Source organism: Solea senegalensis, linkage group LG3 (genome assembly GCF_019176455.1).
Source record: "Solea senegalensis isolate Sse05_10M linkage group LG3, IFAPA_SoseM_1, whole genome shotgun sequence".
Taxonomy (NCBI): domain Eukaryota; kingdom Metazoa; phylum Chordata; class Actinopteri; order Pleuronectiformes; family Soleidae; genus Solea; species Solea senegalensis.
The window spans coordinates 23,737,662-23,759,197 of NC_058023.1; the positions used below are offsets into that span (position 1 = coordinate 23,737,662).

Below are 21,536 nucleotides of genomic sequence, written 5' to 3' on the forward strand. Positions count from 1 at the left end.
AGCAAGGCCGTAAGTAGAGAAAGTACGAGATGGCAAAGGGGAGATGAGGCTTTTTAATGACCCTAGAAATTAGGGCTAAGCAGGCAATCAAAATGAGTGGGGGGCATCAAAGAAGGGGAAGGGAAGGGTAGCTGTTTCCATGCCGACGTTTCCAGAAAGAGAAAGAAGAGCTTGCTCTGAGAGGGAGAAACTAATAGGGATGCGAAGGAAGCTAAGGGAGGGGAGAAATAATCACTGCAAACATACAGAAGACACTCTGGAAGCCACTGACCTGAGCTGGGATGGAATCAGCCACCTGAAGATGCAGAGTACACTCAGCGTTAAGTCACACTAACACACACACACTCCCGCTCGCTTCACCCATCAACATCAAACCCTCTGCTGATTAAAGCTAATTGCCGCGTATGTGTGTGTGTTTTTACTGAGCATCTGTGCAACTTTGTCCTGATGATGTACAATTATTACTTTGGCACGGATGCTGATGATAATGATGATTAGTGTTATTATAATTACATTCACGACATCCTATGCATTTTCACCCTCCTACTAACCCGTGTTTATCGCTTGGATTTTTGATGGCTGCTGATGCAGAATGGTGACTCACATGACAAGGGAGCACAGACTAGATAAACCTCTTCAAATCATAGCGAGCAGCTTTGCATGCTAGTGGCTTCAAATGGCAGGGAAACGCTTTCTTTTTCATACCATATCAGCAGTGCATGGTACCAAACATGGCTTTACAATATAAATACAACGCCTGTATTACAAGATATTCAGGAGAGCCGGAATTAAATGAATCCTAATTATACAATAACAAAACACACAAATATGGCGCATGAATTAAATAATGTATGCTATAGCACCACTAACAACACCTAGTGAATTATGGAAAAGGCTCCAGTCTCAAATGGACAGTCATCATGGTTCTCTTAAATAAGGTTTTAATATTTATGTGTATGCTGGACAATAACAACATGCATTACGAGTCTCTGTGGGGACATTTAGGTTTTTCTTTTTTACTATCTTCCACGGTGACATCAGATATAATCTGAACCATAGACGTTATATGAAAATAGTCCTCCAGTTGCAAAACGAACGTCCCTTTGTCACGGCAAGAACCAGTTACAGACGTCAACTGCATCCAGTCCCACTTACGCCTGTTTTATCATCTATTTAACTCTAAATAGGAACATCTTTTTTTAAAAAAAAAAAATTCTCATGAAGATTAGTGATCGAGAACATTAACTCCTCATGAAAATGTTTACTGATATTACAAATCAAGTGACAAGTAGTCTGATTTTACCATAGACTTCAATTTAAATGGAGTTTTTTTTAATTTCTCCCTTGTGGCTTCCTGGGCTTCACTTTTCAAACCAGACTATGTCCAATTTTGCATACTGTCCTCTCAACTAACCGTGAGTCAAGGCCAGAAGTTTGCTTACAACCTTACTAAAAAGTAGTCGACTGTATATAGTCATTATAGTGTATATTACACGCTTTTCTGCTTACTTTACCTCATACTACCTTGGGTTCAGCTCTGTCTTTTTCAACCACATGTGCAGCAAAGCAAAAATGTATGCAAATGAATAATTAATAGCTGCTTAAATAAGGGACTGATTTGTATTCATGAGCCCGTATTCAATCTTTTTTTGGGTGTCACTTAACATAGTGGGCTAGGATGTCACACTGTGTGGTGAACTTTTGGACTGTTTGTGTGCATTTAATTTCAAGGGCAGGTGCTCTGCATTGCAGCCGACTGAAAACTGGCTCTGGGCCTGGGTGTTTTTGGATGAGATGAAACTTCCAATATGTCATCGGTCCAATTCAGTGAACTGCAGCAAAAATGCTCTCAGGGACACTGCGTTGATAGTGTAGAGCAAAGCAAAGAGCGGCGATGTTGAAGATGGGGACAGAGGCTTGATTTATGGTTATTTGTGGACTAATTTCTCAGAGGAATAGGACATAAAAAAGATGGGTACTGCACTAAGCAAAGGTCCTCTTTGTCTCAAAGGTGTAAGTAGATCAAGGACATTGTAGCAAACTGAGACACCAAAAAAAAACAACAACACCATTTTAGCTTTCAAGAGACCAGTGAGAGTAAACTTTGTGTTGGACTTGTGGTAGAGAAATAGAAACATATCTGTGCTGTTTGACTAAGTGTAGTTGAGTAAGTGAGGGACTGAGAGCGCTTCTGTTGAGACAGCTAGATATTTCACATCTGCTGAGACTTTCCCACTTGTCACAGCAATTCAGTCAACTCTTCCCCAACCTCTGGGCAAATAGCACCCTGGTTTTAAGCTGAACACCAGTATCTGTGATGTTACTTCCCACTTTATCATCTTACCAAACCAATTTGCATGTTGTTGGCTCTGAATATGCCATTTTATGTGCTTCTTGAACGATAAATGCAGGGGGGTTGACTCTACTGCTTGACCTTGTGTCCGTCCTCACCACAGGATGATACCTTGGGTACTCAAGCTGATACCAACTCAAAATGGTAACCTAGCAACCGTGACATGATGGATGGCGACGTTAATATCATTTGACCTATGGGAATCTGAGCACACTATGCACTCTCCAACCTCAGGAACAGAGAATGTTTGCACTACCTCACCTATCCCCCCCAAGTAATGAAGATTTTGCAATAAATCTAACATTGATAAGTGAACTCAATGAACTAATGCCACAGTATGAGATAATTGTGAAAAGAAAACATAGGATGACTTTTCTTCTGACATGTTTTTTTGTATGTGGAATTCAGTTTTTGCTTCACAGAGATATGTCCTCATCTTTGTTATCTCCACCTACCCAGCTCTTCTTCTTCTTCTTCTTGTCCTCGGCATCCTTGCCCAAGCTGCCCATGCTGGAGTGACTGGCTGCACTGTTGATGCTGGACATGCTTTCAGACGACTGCTGCCGTCTTATCCGCAGATCTGGGAAAAAGACAGGCTGGTCAGTTGGTTGATTTCCAGCATTTTTTTTTTTTACTGTTCTGCTCGATTTGATTCAGCTGGGCTTGAATAAGCATAGCATTTTTTAAAAAAAGGTGGATTTAACTTATATTACTGCTATTTTTGCGATTGCATTGGCCCATGAACCACTTTTTCAAACATCAGATCATTTTAGATTCTGGTCCAATGTCCCCTGCTGGTTCCTTCATTACCTTTGTGGAAATGATCAGGACCGTTGAGAGCCACCTGAATGGCCGTCTGTGCGTCTGTGTTCTGGGTCTTCAGCGTCTCTATGGTCTCCCGCAACTCAACTAACTCAGACTCCTGAAGAAAGAGAGAACACAAACATTATTGTGTGTGTGTGTTTGCGAGAAAGAGAGAGAGAGGGGTGGGTGGGCGTAACCTTTGTAGTCAGTAATAAAACAGATGGAACATTTATTTATGAGCAGAACTAGTTATTTTTAAAAAGGATGACACACAATTTGTTGGAATGAACCAATTAGCTTTGTCACCAGAAACAAATTATTAAAATTTTGATTTGGCTTTGCTTTCAGAGGTTGAGAATGAGGGGCAAAAAACAGGGGATGCTATTTTGGTGAAGATAGGAGATTCACAGTGGATTTGCCCCAAAGCCAACACCACCTGCTTAGAATAAATAAAAATAAAGCTCTTCTGTCTGTTAAACAAACACAATCAGATAGAGGGAGTCTCATACTATGCCTTTCCTGAAAACCTACTGAGGGCTGCAGATAGGGTTTCTGCTTTAATTAAAAGTTGGGATGGCCTTGTTTGACAAAGACATCCCACCAGATCCCACTCTGCTTTCATTTATAGGGGATTTAAAAGGTGCCAGGGCTCATCAGTGTGGGTATGTGTGTGCGTGGGTATATGCAAACAGAGGGAAGAATTCACTATATACTGGATGTAACTTTGAACATATTGCAGCTGCTAATCTGCGTTCATGAGTATCTCACCTCCATAAAAGCTAGAAACCAAAGAAGAAGAAAAAGAAAAGCTCACGCTAGTAAAAAGAACATCAATTTGTAAGGAAATGGAGAAATTGGAGGTGGGAGCAGATAAATACTGGAGGATTTCTGCCGAAGACATTGGTTGTAAATGGGGTTTTTAGCCTTTAGGTTTATGAAATGTGTAAACTTTAGGAGAAAGTTTTAGGAAAACTCTTATACGGGTCAGGAACGGAACCTTCAAGGTAAGAAAATCCATTATTCCTCAAACGCTGACCTCAAAATGGGCGGCAGGCGCCGCCTCGTTCTGTGCATGTGGAGTTCACGCACATGCACTATATTTCACATTCAGGACTAAGCCTTTGTACCTTTTGTTCAGCAGTCATGGTGAGACTCTGCAGGCGGCAGGTCATGTTGCTCAAGCTCTTTTCAAAGGCTGCCACCAGGTGAGCCTGTAGAAACACACAGAGACACAGGGATCCAGAGTAACACGTCAATACATTGCTGTAACAACGGGTCTGGGGTAAAGGAATCAGGATATTTGTCAGATCAGAGTTCTTTACCCTCTGGAAAAGAGTTAATCTATTATCTATTAAGAATCTCTTTTGATGATTAAAATGACAAAGTAAACACATACATCTAAAAGTGGCTAAAAATGACGATCAAACGCTGCTGTCACTGTTAATACTAGTGCCATGAACCTGAACTAATACCATGAGGAAAACTCTCAGCAGTGAGAGAAGGATGTTAATATCACAGAGGCACAGGATGCTTCCCCTGACTTCATCTCTCACCTGAAGATGCAGCAACATCAAGCCATCTGCTCTACTGACCCTGTCTTTCGCTTGGGAATAGATTTGTTTGAGTGTGTGTGTGTGTGTGTGTGTACGGCAAACGTAACGTCCCATCCCGAGACACCTGTCAGTCCTGGTGTGTCACACAGAGGTGGGCGTTCTGCCCAGACCGATCACAGACTCTCTGCTCTACACACCCAAACACACATTTGTTACACTATACGTACGAGGATTTTCATTTACAGAATATAGCAGCATATATCTATGCCGAAACAGCTCTGTGCCTGGGAAAATCTAATATAAAAGCTCTTTTACATCAGTTCAGACATCCATTTAAGCAGCATGCACACCACTGTAATGGAGCAAATACATAGAAATGTAGGTTGTATAACGGAAGTACATTTTTTCTCACATATGGATATACTGTATGAAAATAGAAGAATTGAATAGAAATACTGTTAAACTGTGGGGGCTACACTTGCTTTAGTATTAATGATTTAACACATACTAAATAACTGTGGACATAATAATAATAATAATAATAAACAGTATAAGTAGAAGCAGGGTTACAGAAGACATGAGACCAAGACAGCAGGTAAGACACAAATCATTTCTTTATATTCTACTCACTCGCTCAAACTCACAGGACACCAACATTACTCCCTGAGGCACTCCACTCTGCATTTTTTTTTTACTGTGAATCCACCAATACTGTTGCCTAAAGCATCATATAGGCAACACACAGTATGAGCTACACTGAACCAATGAATATGCAACAACAGACCCTGAATATTCTTCTTCTCAATCTTCAGTTTGTACACACACACACGCACACATGCAGTAGCACCCTGTGCCTGTTCTCCTCTGTGTCCCTGGCTGAATCTCAGAGGATCTTGACCTTTAGAAATGCCATCTGCTCCAACACATCTCTCCAATGCCTCATCACTTTCCAGCTCCCCCTGTGAGCTCCAGCCCCCAAACAGCCCACCTGTCCTCCCTGAAGTAACTCTAATGTGTCCTGGTGTTCATGGCTGAACCATCTGTGCAGCAACCGGGACCCGGCAAAATCCTGTTTTCATGATTTTGAGGTCCAGGGTAAAGACGGTCAATCAAACCAGAGAACCGGGAAAGAAAAGAAATCACTGCTTGATGCTACTCTACATTTTGAGGTTCAGTTGGGAGTAGTAGACATTGTCTACTGCCCTTAAACACTACAGCAAGAAGAGGAGGGGACAATAGTAAGGTTGAAAATGAGGGAGGAGGAGAAGAAAAGCAGAGGTAACCTCCTTCGACGTAAACAGGAAGGTAGAAGAGGCAGGGTGACAACAGGGAAAGGTCAGCAGTAAGAGGGATGAGATTAAGAGGGGAGGAAATCTGTGTCCCTCTATGTTGGTTTTGCTAAATAGCTTTTCTTTTAGAAATAGACACAAAGAGGTGGTTCATTAAAGTAACACCAGGAAAGTGTACCAAACAAATATGTTTTTAATGCTCAATGCTCAACTCATTCATACGAGAGCACACAGGATGACAGTAATAAGATTTGTTTATAATTATAGTAATAAGGATGCAATCATAAGATTTGTTTTAAGATCCAATTTCCTGAACAAAACAGAGACCAAGGTTATTAATAATAATAATAATAATAATAATAATAAGTAATTGCATATGCTGTGGCAGAGCAAATGAGATGAGTACAAGATCAGATGACCTCAATCACTGCACATTTCCTCTCATGAGAGAGAAAACAATGATGCATTCAGCCACTGGAGGTTAAGACTGTTTAGAGGATTTAATCCTTAAAATAATACATTTATTTTGCTTCCATATGTACGCACACAAACTGGAAGAAAAAAAAAGAGCATGAAATGAGCGGCAGAAGGATTTTAGTGAGTTAGCCTCGCTAAATGCTTTTAAACTCCCGACAATGTCGCTGATTTTAGTCAAACTATTATACAAATACTATACTATATAAATATTTTAATGCGGCGTTTTCTTGTGTGCTGCTGCCTGTCCTGGACTGGTCTCCCTTGAAAAGGAGATGGGACTTTTCCCTGGTGAAATAAAGAGACATTTATTTTGTATATTTTGACCATTTCAACGTTGGTTGAGTTCAGAATTGTTAAAGGGTTATTTGTTCCCCTGTAGCTTGAAACAGGAAAAAAGGTTGAGGCCCATTTTTATGACACATTTTACGATACACATGTTAGGTGTATCCATACAATAATATACGTCAGAGAGATTAATGTAACAATCACAATCAAATGTAGTTTCTCGTGGACAGATTACCTGTAAGTACATATGCTTTGAAAGTATTTGTCGTGGCGACACTGTGAGATGAAACAACTTCACAGTGATCTGCCTGTTTGCAGGTTTATTTGTGTAAATGTGTGTCTACTGTGTGTGGGTGTGTGTGTGTGTGCAGGAATAGAGATGATTAAAGTGTGTTTCTGGCATGTATTACACGTGCAAACTCACAATCTCACACACACACACACACACACACACATGCTTTGGACTGTAGGTGGAGAGCATGTGAGGGCCACTGGCTGACATTTCCACAGTCACACTCCCCACTGGGAGGATAAGATGAGCTTATAGCACCAACAGCCCACCATGCTGTCATGTACATGTAGATATTGTATGATTCAGTCCCAGTCAGACAGAAACTAAAATGGGAGATATAAAGCACATTGGTATGGGTTGTACGTTTACATATGGCCCGGCACTGTAACCTTTTTTATTGTTTTGATGTTTGCTGACCCTGCAGAAAGCAGATATGATGAGACACTTTTGGCAATATCATATATCCCAATATATTCATATTTTCCTACACAAACCTTACGCAATGCAATCTACTATATATATCAGTCATGGAATACAGTAAAATAAACCACCAAACATTTGATGCTGCAGAATTCAAATTCACGTATTCATACCCTGATTTGCCGTGGAATCATTTATTACGCTTCTGATCTCGTCTCTAAATGTAAAAGTGCGTTAGTGTCTCTTAATTATCTCGCTAAATATTCATAATAAGCTGCATGTGATGTGATGCTAATAATAAAGTATAATCACGCGATTACTTTACTATTGTCAAACTAAACTGAATAAAGGATGAGACGTATTTATTGTGGGTACAAACAACTCAATACATGATTTTATGATGGGGAATAGTGATAGTGCGTTCTTCCCTTTAAAGTACTAACCTGTTTTCATAAATGTACCACGGTGTCAAGTTGAGACACGGCTGAGTAAAAACTGAACTAAATATTGGAGTTATTTTGATCACACTGCCAATCTCCGCAAACACACACTTGAGTCATTACATATGACTATTAGCAATGCAATTAAACACTATTTTGCTAATCCCTTGAGAGCAAAGTAATCGCATTGTTAAGTAACACTGTCAAGCTGGTGAGGCTGGTTCTTCTTTTTCTCTCCACTGACGCATGTACCTGCTCACTGTGTGAACTGTTGGGTTTCTTTTCCTTCTAAAATATTGTCAATGTTGTGATTTGGTGCTATTTAAATGAAAATGTCAAAGCTGCCTTTGAAAGCAACAGAGTTACCACTTCATTATCATGTAGGTAGGACAGACCAGGAAGAATAGTAATCATGTCAAATATTTTGACGACAGAGAGGACGCCGTATCTAATGGTGGAGCTATTTGACTGTTCTTACTTAACTCCTCTATTAACATGCATTGAGTTTCCTCTCTGTGCAACTTTGTGATCAAAGTGTTGGGTCAAAGTTTCAAATGATAGTATTTGTTGATCTGTTGATCTCTGAAGCTCAGCCCAAAGACAGCTGTGAGCCGTGGGTTGGATGGGGTTTCTCACTATTTCACCAAAACATGATGCACTGCAGCCTTGTCAGTTATCCTCATCCCCCTGTTCTCTTTCTGTGCCTGTCTGTCTCGGCTTGATCCTCTCCGCTTGGCTGAATTTGAGAGCGGCTCCAGTTCTTGTTGAAACCCCACAGAAGAGACAAAAGCAAAGATAGTCGATTTGCACTGCATGGTAGACACCCAAACACTATGTATGGAGAAGCACGCAAACACACACACCTCAACCAAATCAAAACACACCGAAGCTGCACAGCCGCTTCAAACACAGAGAAAGGGATTTAGTGGGCGTCTTAAAGATTTATATTCTCTCCACAGCTTTGATAGGAAACAGTTACCATAAAAGCCCTAAGACAGCAGGTTATCATGCAAATGAGCCGGGCTGTTTTCACCCCGTCTTTTGAAGTAAACAAACTCACATTGGCAGACAGCTGAGACGTCAAGGTCGCCACCTTCTCCTGAGAGGCGTCCAGCTCCCGACGCAGTTTTCTGATTTGCTGGTCGGGGAAAGAAAAGAAAGGAAGTGAACACAGAGTTGATGCTCCTGAAAAGAGGTGTTGAACTTGCAACGCCCGTGTAGATAATTTTCGAAGCTGCAATTACAAGATCAACACTGTAAAGACACTGGGGTGAAATGTGAACATAAAGTGAGGGGGATTACCGTGGAATTTTGGACTGTTTGGCCCTTGATTGAAAAGAGAAGAGTATAAATTAACACTATGTTGCATGCCTTCATCAAACAGCATGTGGCCGGAGAGACAGAGGTTTGCACAAGCCACGGCACTGGTTTGCTTTGGGTTAGACTGTGAGCAGCGAAGCAGGAGCTACAGGTAAGTAATCCCTTACCTGGGTCAAATAGTATTGGCAAATACCTGATATTGTTCCTTATATCATGAACAAAAACCATATGTGTCAGTTTACACACAAGGACAACACAAGTACGGAGGTACTCGTATATAGTCTTTTTGATAAATTATGTATGAAATGTCCTTTAATCTTGACACTTTGTGGCATCGGATTTAGATTTCTACTTTGTTTTTTGGAGATTGTTGTTTCTAAACCTCCTTGTTAACAGTGTGTAGTCAAGTCACTGTTCCAACACCATTATAATTAATGTCTCATGGGGATGAAGACAAATACAGTTAATGTACAGGCTACCTGTCACTGACATAAGTCGGATTTAATAGGAAAACAGACCTAAATGGTACTGCAGTGTACAGTCACTGCAATCCATGAGAGAGTTGTCATGAAATGCCACCTATCTGACATGATCTGAACATAGACTACGATGAATTTGCCGTTACTGTTTGATCCAAACTTGAGCTTGAGACACGGATAAACATGAGCACACCAAAGGAAGTTGAACTCGAAAAAAACTCCAAAGATAAAACTGGAAAATCAAAGAATAATCAGTGATAAAATGTCGAATGAGGGCAAATAAAGAAGCCAGATGGCAGGGCATGCATTAGATATGTGAAGTGTAAGTTTCTGTATTAATCAAACTGAAAGACTTATTTATGACCAAGATGAAATAAATGCACAAAGCAATGCAACATAGGGTTAAACCGCTTTAATGTAGAACTTGAAAACCATTTTTTTCCACCATCACTTTCTTCATGTGTTTTTTTTTTACTTCAAAAGATGATCAATGATCCCGGAGGCTTTGAATTAAGATAAACAAATATCACTGTTTGTGCTTTGATTGATACTGTTTTTGACCTCAGATGCTGTGCAAAAAAAAAAAAGGCACACAGATATAAAGACACACAACCAGCAGTCGCCAGAAGGCAGACAAACATGCATGTGATATGAGGTTGTAGGACTCAATCCCACACAGAACTAAATGGAATCTGCTAAGTGAAAAGCTATCTTCAGTGTGCACACAGGAAGGCACCTCACCGCCCACCCCCACCTACAGTGCAGCCACTGAGCAGCTTCATGGTGCAAATATCTGTGACCGCACTGATGTAAAGCAGAGATGTGCTAGAGGGAAACATGCAGACAGACAGGGAAACACATCGTTACCCATCCTTACCTCTGAGTGTGCTTTCTCCTCTGTCTGTAAGAAAGTAGCAAAACAATCTTTCAGAAAACCTTGAACGTTGGCTCTATATCATGTGTTCAGTGGATTAGAACATACACCATGAAAAGCATGTTCATGCCGAAGTTAGGAAGACAAAATGGCTAAAGCAGAGATGAAGAGAAGTAAAACAAATCTTCAATTAAAGAGACATTAAAATGCATAAAAAGAAAACAAAATGACTGAAAATTTACAGAACCAAGACTTGAGTTTGAGCAGAAGGAAAACTTGGACCTTTCCTCTGCAACCTAGTGCAATTAGAAACAGGCTGAAGTGGAAAGCAATCCATTCTTCTCCTTAAAACTAATCTATTACTGCCTCAGCGATTGTGACAAATCCAGAACTGCACGAGTTCTTAGAAATCCAACACTTGTCCACAGTCGTAGGTGCCAAAGTTACTTTAAAAGAAACCATGGATTGATGTTTTTCCAATTCAAAAACTCAAGGTACAACATATTGGAAGAACAAGCATGTGAAATTTAATGCAACACTATAAGGAGCTGGAGGATTTCATGTGGCACTATCAAAAAAGAAAAAGATATGGACCAAAATGAACCTGGAGTTGGAGTTTCTGGTCACCAGGTGGATTTAAATTCAATATTTGCTTTCATTTTAGTAATGTTTTCTTCTCAACCAACAACGTGGGATTTATTTGGGTGCTAAAATGCTCAATTATGTTTCACAGGCTTGCTGTAAACTTTATGGTTCGGTGCTGGAGACGGAGCACACACTGGGCTTTTTCTGAGCGTTTCTCTGAAAACAGCTGCTTGTTGTCTGGAAAAGACTCAACCAGAACACAAAATGTTGCAGGCAGGAAAAGAAAACAGCGAGCGGAACAAGAGTAAAAAATAAACAAACTGTTGATTGGAGCAGCTTTAACTAAGCATTTATACAACAGTTTACCAGTCACAGATAAGTGTGGAAGTGCTAATGTGGAAGTGCTGAGATTTAAAAAGGAGAAGAAGCTGTTCAGCTACTTACTGCAGAGTAGAGTGAAGATGTGCTGGAGACCAGTGACAATGACGAGCCATGGACTGTGACAGCGAGAGAGAGAGAGAGAGTGAGAGAGAGAGAGAGTAATGAGTGTCTACATTTTAAAAACAACAGGGGGAAATGCCACAGATAATATGAAGACATGATATTTGCAATATTTTCCAGTTGAATGAGCACTGTATATGCTAAGCCCCTCTGATGATGTTAAATTAAAAAAAGGCAGAAAAAGCCATGATTTGGCCATTTGACCTCTTTATGGAGGCAACCACCGTCTCTTCAATCGCACATAAAAGCATCAGCACGGAGCAAGTGTCACTCAAGTCACTCACAGCAAACAGCGAGAGCTTATTAAATCGGATATTTAAGTACTTGATAAATGGGTACTTTGCTCGAGTGCCCTTTATGGACCATAAATTATTTTTAAAGGTATGTTAGCGTTGGAGCTTTATTTTGGAACACATTCATTCATTTTCAGCGCCTCCCACCTTCGTCAGTGCTGTCCCTGAAGGAGCCGGAGCGGCTGATGGCCCGCGGGCGATCTTCTAAGGAGGTCGCGCTGCCACCCAGTGGGTGACCCTCTCCATACAGGTCAAACGAGTCCTGGGCAGGGATGCTGTTGGAACGGCTCATGCTGGTGTTGTTTGGTGGCAGGTTATACTGGCTGTTGTTGGTGGGACTCACTGCACAGAGGATAGAAAGAAGATCAAGGTGAGTGTCAAGGTGAATTTGTCATGTATAATTTCAAATGTCACATTTCTGACAAGCTTCATTTTCAAACAAAGTACTCTGTTTAAAATCTGCATTAGGAATTAAGCAATGTTTTGTGCCATGTATGTTTCTTTAGGTGTCCTGTGATGTTTAGGTTGTTTAAATCAAGCACTTGTCAATAATAACAATACATATGCTACAATTAGACTTTATTTCTATAGACTTACACAGGTTTGAGTAGTGGTATTTTCCAATTGCGGTGCAGGTAGCTCCTGGAGGAGACAGTGGGGACTGGCTGCCTGTGTCCTGAAGCCCCCCTGTTGAATGGGACCTCAGCCATTCCTTCCCTTCGTCATTTGAAGTCTGCCGAGAGGACGCCGGGTACCTGAAACCCCCAAAGAAAGTGTAAACCTGTAGCATTTCCAGTGGCATACACATGGATATGTGGAAGTCCAGTGAATTTGATGGAATAATTATGATGCTGATACTAGACACAAGTGAGAATATGCTTATAATAAAGCATGCAGGCTCATCAGAGTGGCGTTCACATGCTTACGTGCACACACTCTCATACACAGTATGATGTAATATATAAAAACACCCTTGTTGCTCAACGCTGCCAAACGCAAAGACACACACTGCTGCTCGCTGTTCACTTCTTCTCTCCCCAGCTCTAAAGTGGCTTGGCAGCAGACGGCCCTTATCACACACATGACAATCCGCCATATTTAATCCTCTGAGGATGATAATTGAGTTTGCACTCATCCCTTTTCAGCAGCGTCTTCCTTCATGCGACCCCATTACTACACTTGTCACATCTGACTCTAATGCCGCGCCTATACTGTATTCTTTCCCTCCAGGGATTGGACGGTGCTAAGAGTGTGCTGACTGGACGACAAAGGAGCATTCATCCCTCGCTTAAGTTGAAATGGTATTGACTGGAAAATTCAGAGGTCAGTCAGTGTTTGACTCAGTATATTTATTGCTGGACACATATTTACATGTCTAAAGGGGGCGATCACTAGTCTAAGCTGTGCAGACAATTTGACCAGACCATTAGAAGGAGAAAAGACGTAAGTTTCTTGAAATTCAACAGGTTTGGTACTGATTCCTGCAGAGGTTTTACATTCAACTCACTTGCCTCTGCTGCTGCAAGAGGAAATGTTATCAGGGGATTTAGGCTGTTTTACGGAGCTGAGGAGGAGGAACCTCCCTGACATAGTCACTGCTTTTTCTGCATTTCTAGTGATGCTTGAGATGACGGATGGGGATGAGGATGCACACAGAGAAGCAGACAGGCAAACAGACAAGCATGCACCTGTGTGTGCTCATTTGAGGCAGTGTTCATACTGCATTACAATTTACTTCCTCACTCTGAGACATCATTATTAAGATAAAACAATTGGCAGAGAAATACCTCGGGGTTTTGGAAAGATGTTTCAATTACATCAAGAAATAACCATATTTCTTTCTACAAAAATAAATTCTGCAAAATCTGTCACTCTGCATAAGATACTGACAAGACTATTTTATGGATGAGTGGATCCAAACCTGCACTAATAGAGCATGGCAAACTGCTCATTTATTACTTTTTCATTACATTAATATCACACAAACGTTTGTCTAACATGGATTACAATAAGTGACTTGCTGAATAGGCTATTTTCTAACTACAAATAAAGCTAGCTTTCAATTTTTTATGGGTCAAGTTGGGTATACTTCAGTTTTAATGACAAGTTTAATATTGTTAATTTGTCACTTATTTATTATTTACTATACTCAACAATCTTTTTATGCTATTGCAATCGAGAAGCCACATGCAGTCGCACAGCTGAGGTAGAGCTACTTCTGATGGGGACTCACTGGTGTAGATCAAGTGTAGGTGCCACACATACTGTGCGACAACACGAACATAAACTTGATACAGCTTGTAATTTGCAAGTGCATGCAGGCTTATGTTATCAGTGTGAATGTGTGGAAGAACAACATGTTACAGAGAGGTCTGACTACACATGTGTTGTACCTCAGTCCTTTTTTGGGGAGTGTGTTTCTGTCAAGAGGCATGCTGTTAAAACACAGAGGATGAGCGGATTAGATGAACACCAGAAAACAACTCTTTCTGTATGGGCTAACAAAAGTAAGTACTAAAAAGTATGCCATATTTTACAACGTTGACCTCAGACATATACATACACATACACAATATGTAAATGGATGTATTCTACGGAAACAACATTAAAGACGCAAGCTAACTCATCACTGTACAACAGACAACAAATATAAACACAAGGGATTTTCAATTGTTTCATTTTTGAGACACTAAACTGATAAGGAAAAATAGACTTGTGCCTCATTTACTGTGTGCACAGTGTGTGGACAAAACAGTTAGAGTTCTTCATTTGGGAATGTGTATCTGAAAGAATCTGAATTACTTCTCAGGAATAGTTGCAAGTGACACTGTCTTAGACTATCTGACAGCAGATGACATTTACGATGCTTCAGTTACCAAATTAAGATTGCTAACGGGTCAACATGCTAGAACTAATCATGATTACTAGCATTTGTTAACATTATGATATATTATAAGGGAATGCCATTGATTCTGTTTCCCTGACATTACATTTGACTTAAGTGAATTACACGTTGTATGTATTCTGGTACTGTTCTAGTTGAAAATACCAAACATAAATCTTCAATAAACTGTGTGCTGGATGAGCGATTTCCCTCAATTATCTTTATTGCTGTTATTATTCAGGTTTACTTGATGGTATGTTTATATTGAAGGTGAGGAGATGTGCTTTTTGTCTCTGTTCTCAAATGAAACAATGAATACGATTCAGCCCAATTGAATTTCCTGTTACTCACCCCTCAGACAGGGTGGACTTGACACTGCCGGTTCGTGTAATCTTTGGCCCTTGGTGGCCCAGTGGCAGATCAATAGACTCAGAGCTGGTGTGCAGACTGGTCATGCTTTGGCAACTCAGTGTGTCCTTGCTGCCAGCTGATGAGCTACAGGCAGGCCAGGGCCGAGCGTTGGAGGGCAGGGAGAGGCCAGAGGCCGGGCTGGAGGCCAGGGAGTCAGTGCACAAGTCTGGGGTTTTACCGTACAGTGGGCTGCTGCAACCACTCATGCCACTAGCGCTGCCCAGGCTCCCTGTGCCAGAGGAGGGTGAGTCCAGACTGGCCTGCCTTGCCAATGTGCCGTGGGGGCTGCCCAGAATTGAGGGGCACTTGCCAGAGTCGGGCGTACCTGGGGAGCTGGCCTTGCTGCTGGCTTTGGTGCCAAACAATCTGGGGGGTAGAGAGGTGGGTGCAGTCATTCAGAAATGCTCAAAGGACAAGTGATGAGCGTCTGCAAGATCCATACTGGATTACTTCATAGGCGTCTTGTACATTCAATTGTGTTTCTGCATTTGTCATAAGAAAGAACTGTGAAAAGGATCAGTGTAGTAGAAAAAAACTGTCTCTAATAATATTCCACATCTTTATTTTAACACCAACTTCAAACTGCAGATAAAACACTAAGTGGACGTCCCGACACATTTGTCCCGTTTGCAGCAAACGCTCCACAACTTACATCTACACATCTGCTTTCACATCTGCTTTTTTTTTTACCCGTTTCAACCCTGTAACTTCAAATAACCTTATCTGTTAGGCCACTCAACGCTGGTCACCTCCTGCATATGCTCTGACAGCTGGTTATTCTGCTCCAGCCTGTCCCAGTCTGTCATCACAATCACACAAAATACATCGATGGCACTCTCACTCTCTCTCTTGAATACATGCAGATTAAACATGTTGGCTTGAAAAATGGGATGGATGAATGTTTGGACACGCCTGATGAACACATGCCTCTAATGAGTCAGAGATTGGTGTGCCCAGAAACTGATGTCGGATCAACACTGGTGAGCTGGATCAATGAGACCTAAATGAAAAGCTATCAGACCTTCATTTCCAGGGTAAAGATATGCTTCATAGCTGCAGAGGCTTATCAAATATTACAAAGATTAACGTTTAATGGCTGTGCAGCTGAGTAAAATCAGTACTTGGTTATGGAACGTTTCATTCAGTCGTTAGACGCTACCTAGTCAGGTCTGATAGTACTGCTTGACAGCTGGAGGATGCAGCATATTAATAATGTTACATTGGTATTAATATATTAATAATGTTTCACAAAGACCAAACAGGGGCAGAAAAATAACATAAGGCAACAAGAAAAATCCCCCAAAGCCACACGCTGCAGCTTTAAGCATCTTATATTTACAGTATATGCAAATGTCTATGCCAAAGAACACATCTAAAACTGATATAGATGAGTTTAAACACCACTGATGAGATCTGAAATATGACAGCGGTGAAGTGGTTACATAGAAACACACATGGTGAAGGACAGAGACAGAATGAAAGCAGATGGTGTATTTAGTGTCTGACCTGCGGAAGGTAGGTGAAGCGATATCAGGATACTTGGAACCTGGCTGCCTGAGGCCTGACTGGCCTGTCGAGGTGGACGTCGGACTGGACTTGGGGGATGTGGATAGTCCTGCTGTCGGGTCCTGGTCTGACACTGCTACTTTCTCCTTGTCTGTCTGGTTTACTGTGATGGGACTGGAGCGGTCTGAGCCCACTTTTCCATCTCTGCGCTTTGCGCCCGTTTGTGCCACTGCCCCACCAGCTGATTTGCCACTGACATTTGAGTCGATGCTGCTGGAGCTGGAGCGATGCCCGCTGCGTCCTGCTGCCGCCCCACTGGAGGATTTGGCGGGTCTGGGCAGAGAGCGGTATTGGAGGGTCACTTTGGAGCCTCCGCAGCTGAGTAGAACGCCGTCATCTTGGGGCTGTGAGCCATCCAGGCTGGTCTTCCGCACACCACCAATGCCTGTGCCTTTGCCAAGTGCAGCTGAGGACTTGGGCGCCTTGCCCAGGGTGGCTGAGCCACTGGCGAGTGTTGCCCCACTGGAGGTGATTAGGGTGCCACTGGGACCTGGAATCTTCTTGTATCCAAATGAGCCTGTAGCAGGTGGGCGTGCAATGCCAGAGGGGGGTTTCTTGCCTTCATCCCCACTGCTCTTCCCTGCATCTGAGGGTGAGCGTTGAATGGCAGCTGAACTCTTGGAGGGTGCTTTGCCCTTCTCTGAGGCCTTGGCATCATCAGTTTTGCCTGTCAATGTGCATAAACTCTTATTAGCATAAATACAAAAACAACATTCACAGCAGATTTTTTTGGCCTGAAACCATCACACAGCGGGAAAAGCCAAATTAGTTCTGGCCAAAAGCCAGAGGTTTTATTTTATCACAGCTCAGCTTCATTGAAAACTAAGATTTATCTGAACAAAACTGCTAATTTTGCTGCACAGACTAAATGTCTTTAAACACATGAAAAAGAACATTATATTATTTTGACCATTTGTTTATCGTTGATACTTAAATCTTGCAACTTAAAAAAGCACAGCTAGCTAACACATGGTGTAAAACTACATTTAACATTTAAAATCGATTCTTATTCAGCTACAACACAAAACTGGTACCTTTGCCCATTTCCTCCTATTTATGAGTCAGCTGACTTTCCTACTGGACCTAATGTCTATCTGTTATGTTTGGTTAAAAACAATACATATTTAAAAAAATAAGAGCCAGTCTCACTTACCTGGAGTTTTGTGGGCAGCAGAAGTAGCCTTAGTCCTGGGTGGTGTGATGCCCACCTGGGCTGTCATTCCCCTCCTCCATGAGCCTGTCTGGGACATCTGGGCCAGTGCAGCAGCCTTCTGACCTGCCTCCTCATACTGACCCTGGGTTTGGGAGGAAGGGGAGGATGACGAAGTCTTCCAGCGGGAGGAGCCACTGCTGGGGTCCATGCTTGCATCCAGCTCCTCCTCTACCTTCTTCAGGTCCTCAGCTCCGGCCCAACTGCTGCTCACCTCCTGCTCTGCATGCTTGGACCTGCTTCCTCTCTGCGACTGAGTGGTGGTCAAAGAGAAGCATGTCAAAGACTTTAAGAGATGATTAAAGAATGCTTCAGTAAAATAATGAAACTAACTTTTACAGAGGAGTTTAATTTAACACAGTTAACCAAGTTTAAAAAGTTCAGAACTATTGTCAGTCCACACAATGAAATATATTGCTAGTCCCTGGACAAGTGGAGCAGCAGTGTGTGTGTGTGTGTGATGTCATGTCCATATTTCCTTTTTCGGGACACATGCAAACACACCCACACACATAAATACATACACAACAGTGACAACTCCAGCCTACCTTGACAGATGGCCAGTCTCCCTAGCAACACCAGAGTCTCTTAAGAGCACAGTCTGTTGAGCATTTCATGATTGGCCAGTAATACTTGGCAGAAACAAAGCCTTATGAGGAGAACTGAACAATGGCCTTCAGACCACAAATAATTCCCTCTCCTGTGATTTCAAAGCTCAAACGGACATTGGCCTCGCTTTCATGCCAAAAATCTTTAAAGGCTGAATCAAAAACGATCAGGAATCAGAAACTTATTTTTGGAAAATGAATCATTTCGATCATATAGTGGTATTTTGTTTGTCCACTTATGTTTTTTCATTTAAAGATCTGTGGCTTAACATTGCACTTTCACAGGGTAGAAAAAGATTATTATATATATATGAATAGCAACTTTAAACTAAAATAAACTTTAAACTAAAAATCCTAACAGATGCCACAGGACATCAGATTCCGTAGAGCTGAGGAGTTGAACTTGCACTCAAGTGCTTGTTTCCTTACCTGTGCTCCCTTGCTTTTGCGTGATGAGGTAACAGCAGAGTAGGCAGGTGTGTTCAGATCATCCGTGCTGATGTTGTCCAACGTGTCACTCAGACCACTGCTCACCGAGCTGCTGTCGTCCCAACTGTAAAGGGAAAGAAAGGAGTGGTTAGTAAGGTTCATGAAGCAACATCAGTAGCAGAGATGATGACAGTACTGAATCTGCTGCCATCCTTTACTGTGGTGAAACCTTTCTTGTAAATATCAATGTGGGATCTCAGACAAAAGTAAAATGCTAATATTTTTCTCATTGTCTAATCAATGGCTCTGCTAGTCGACTTGTAGATCATTTTTAATTGCCCAATTTGTCTCCTCTTTCTTGGGACCCACTGACTTCTGGGTATTTGAATTATTTTTGAGGGGGGAAAAAATGGTATTGGCTCATTAATCGTTAAGCTTCTCATTAACTCTGAGAGACTGGAGAAATAAAAGGATCTTCATTAGCACAATCATTATTTCGCCGTTGTTGAAGGCGGACAGACGCTATGAGCTCTCTAAATGACGAGCATGTGGATCAGACACTGATCGTTTCCACACAGTCTGTTTAATTATACCGGAATTACAGCTCTGAAAGCTCATCTTTTGCAATTGGACACAGTAAACCACCTTCGATAACTATACATCATCTCCTTTTTTTGATTGCACTGTTCTCGCAATTCGCACAACAAATCCAAACGAGAGGTAGGAGTTTCATTCAAAGGGAAAAAGAAATGGACCCAGACCCAGTCACGACCCACGACATGACTCACACAGGCCCACAAGTTCATCTGATCTACATCAAAGCAGCAAGTAACAGTTATATGCAAAGAAGCAGTCAATTATTGCAACAACACATTACAAATGAGTTTCACTGACTGATGTCAAACACCCACTACATTTGAAAACGTTTTTTTTTTCCAAATTAAAATAAAATAACACTCCTAGAAGCTAATTACATTTTTTCAACAAGTAATTTCAGGCGCACCATCTATAATTCATGGGAGACAAGATTGTAACCTAAAGGCAGACTGAAAATGAGAGAATAATTACTCAATTTTGGAAGGCTCACAAGGAGGAAGTGAGCAGGCGAGCAGCAGATGTGTGGAAGAATACAGTATCTGTCAAGGGAAGACGGTGGTGTTATCTGTTATACCGGAGGAGCTGCCAAGCTTAAAACAAGCATACCTTTCCTGATGTAAATTCAAAGGTCCGTGGTACATGCAAAATTGATAGACGGTCTATATTCGACCGACATCTGGAAAAAAAAGAATGCAGCGGAGTGGAGACAACCTGTAACCCAGTTGTCCACTGGTGCAGTGCAGAATTGATTTGCTCTACAGGAAAGTGCATCATTAACCTTCAAAGCAAAAACCTGACCAAGTCCATGACTCAATAAAATGACAAACTGCAGGCTTGTGTATAGTATGTCACATATGAAATGTTTGGTGACAACAAAACATTTCATTTTTGTATGTTAATGTGTGCAAACATCGCTAAAATTAATGCCATTACAAACACACCATTTAAAAACAAACGAAAAAAACAGGTCATGGGTCTTTGTGTAACAGAACATTATCAGTCTCTGATCAGTCATTATCAGAGATGGATGTTTTTAATGGAGGATCTTGTTTTACAAAGACATGAATGTTCAGTATCCTCACTGCCAGTGTCTGCTTTTGAGCCGTGTTTTACAGCTTTAGTGCTTCAAAATAAAAGAGGTTGCTGCTGTGCAGTCGGTGAAGCTCTGATATCAAACAAGTCTTTAATTGAGTGTGATTCTGCACACACCAGGCTTTTCAAAACAAAGCCTGTAGAAATCAACGGCTTTAACACAAATCTTCCTTTAATCACTTTTTCCTCATCTTTTCTCGAGGCTTTACTGATCCCGTGGCTTTGTTTTTAGAGTGAGGGCATCTTCATTACACAGCAACCAACTGCTGCTGACTTGCTCCAATAAGAATAAGAAGTGCTTTGGTGCTGGGCAGGGACCTTGTTGGTGACAGCAGTTCACCTTAACAGTCTGATCAAGTTACGTCTCTGAAGTGACAGGAGCGTTGAAGTGCACGCTGGTGCTTCCTCTGAGAACACCTTTCAGTGCTTAACAGACAACAGAGGCAGACGCAGCCAAGTTAAATGATCCAAACAAAAGGAATCAGTCTAAAGTGACTTGGCTATGCACTCCTAAACTATACAACATATGAGAGAAACGTGTTTGAAAGCTGAAGGTCAGGAGAAAATAGGGGCTCAGGTGGTTCTTAATGGGTGGTCTGCCCATTCAAGCTTCTGAGAAAGTGAAAAAGGGATCACTTCACTCCTATCATGTTATGAACAAAATTAAATCCAGTGCTGTGGATTTAATCAATGATGAAACAACGGGGAAAGAATTGACACACAGTGCAGCAGATGGCTGTGAGGAAAACCATCAACTTAAAATTCTTATCTAAA

General features: G+C 41.5%; 1 protein-coding gene across 6 annotated transcripts in view; it reads right to left on the minus strand.

The window, feature by feature from the left end:
- The window catches only part of nav3 (neuron navigator 3), a 151,448-nt gene that overhangs the window by 14,009 nt on the left and 115,903 nt on the right, over positions 1-21,536 (minus strand). For 3 of the 6 annotated variants that reach the window (XM_044020827.1, XM_044020831.1, XM_044020829.1), the window contains exons 13-27: positions 19,074-19,197; positions 17,980-18,289; positions 16,767-17,493; positions 15,201-15,626; positions 14,359-14,400; positions 12,563-12,720; positions 12,113-12,307; positions 11,616-11,668; positions 10,590-10,613; positions 9,216-9,239; positions 8,974-9,051; positions 4,285-4,368; positions 3,164-3,275; positions 2,809-2,933; positions 272-295 (exon numbers count right to left, since the gene is read on the minus strand). In XM_044020827.1, the coding sequence (XP_043876762.1) occupies positions 272-295; positions 2,809-2,933; positions 3,164-3,275; positions 4,285-4,368; positions 8,974-9,051; positions 9,216-9,239; positions 10,590-10,613; positions 11,616-11,668; positions 12,113-12,307; positions 12,563-12,720; positions 14,359-14,400; positions 15,201-15,626; positions 16,767-17,493; positions 17,980-18,289; positions 19,074-19,197 (2,506 nt within the window). The remainder of the gene's footprint in view (positions 1-271; positions 296-2,808; positions 2,934-3,163; positions 3,276-4,284; positions 4,369-8,973; positions 9,052-9,215; positions 9,240-10,589; positions 10,614-11,615; positions 11,669-12,112; positions 12,308-12,562; positions 12,721-14,358; positions 14,401-15,200; positions 15,627-16,766; positions 17,494-17,979; positions 18,290-19,073; positions 19,198-21,536) is intronic. The other 3 variants (XM_044020832.1, XM_044020830.1, XM_044020833.1) reach the window with 3 other exon arrangements.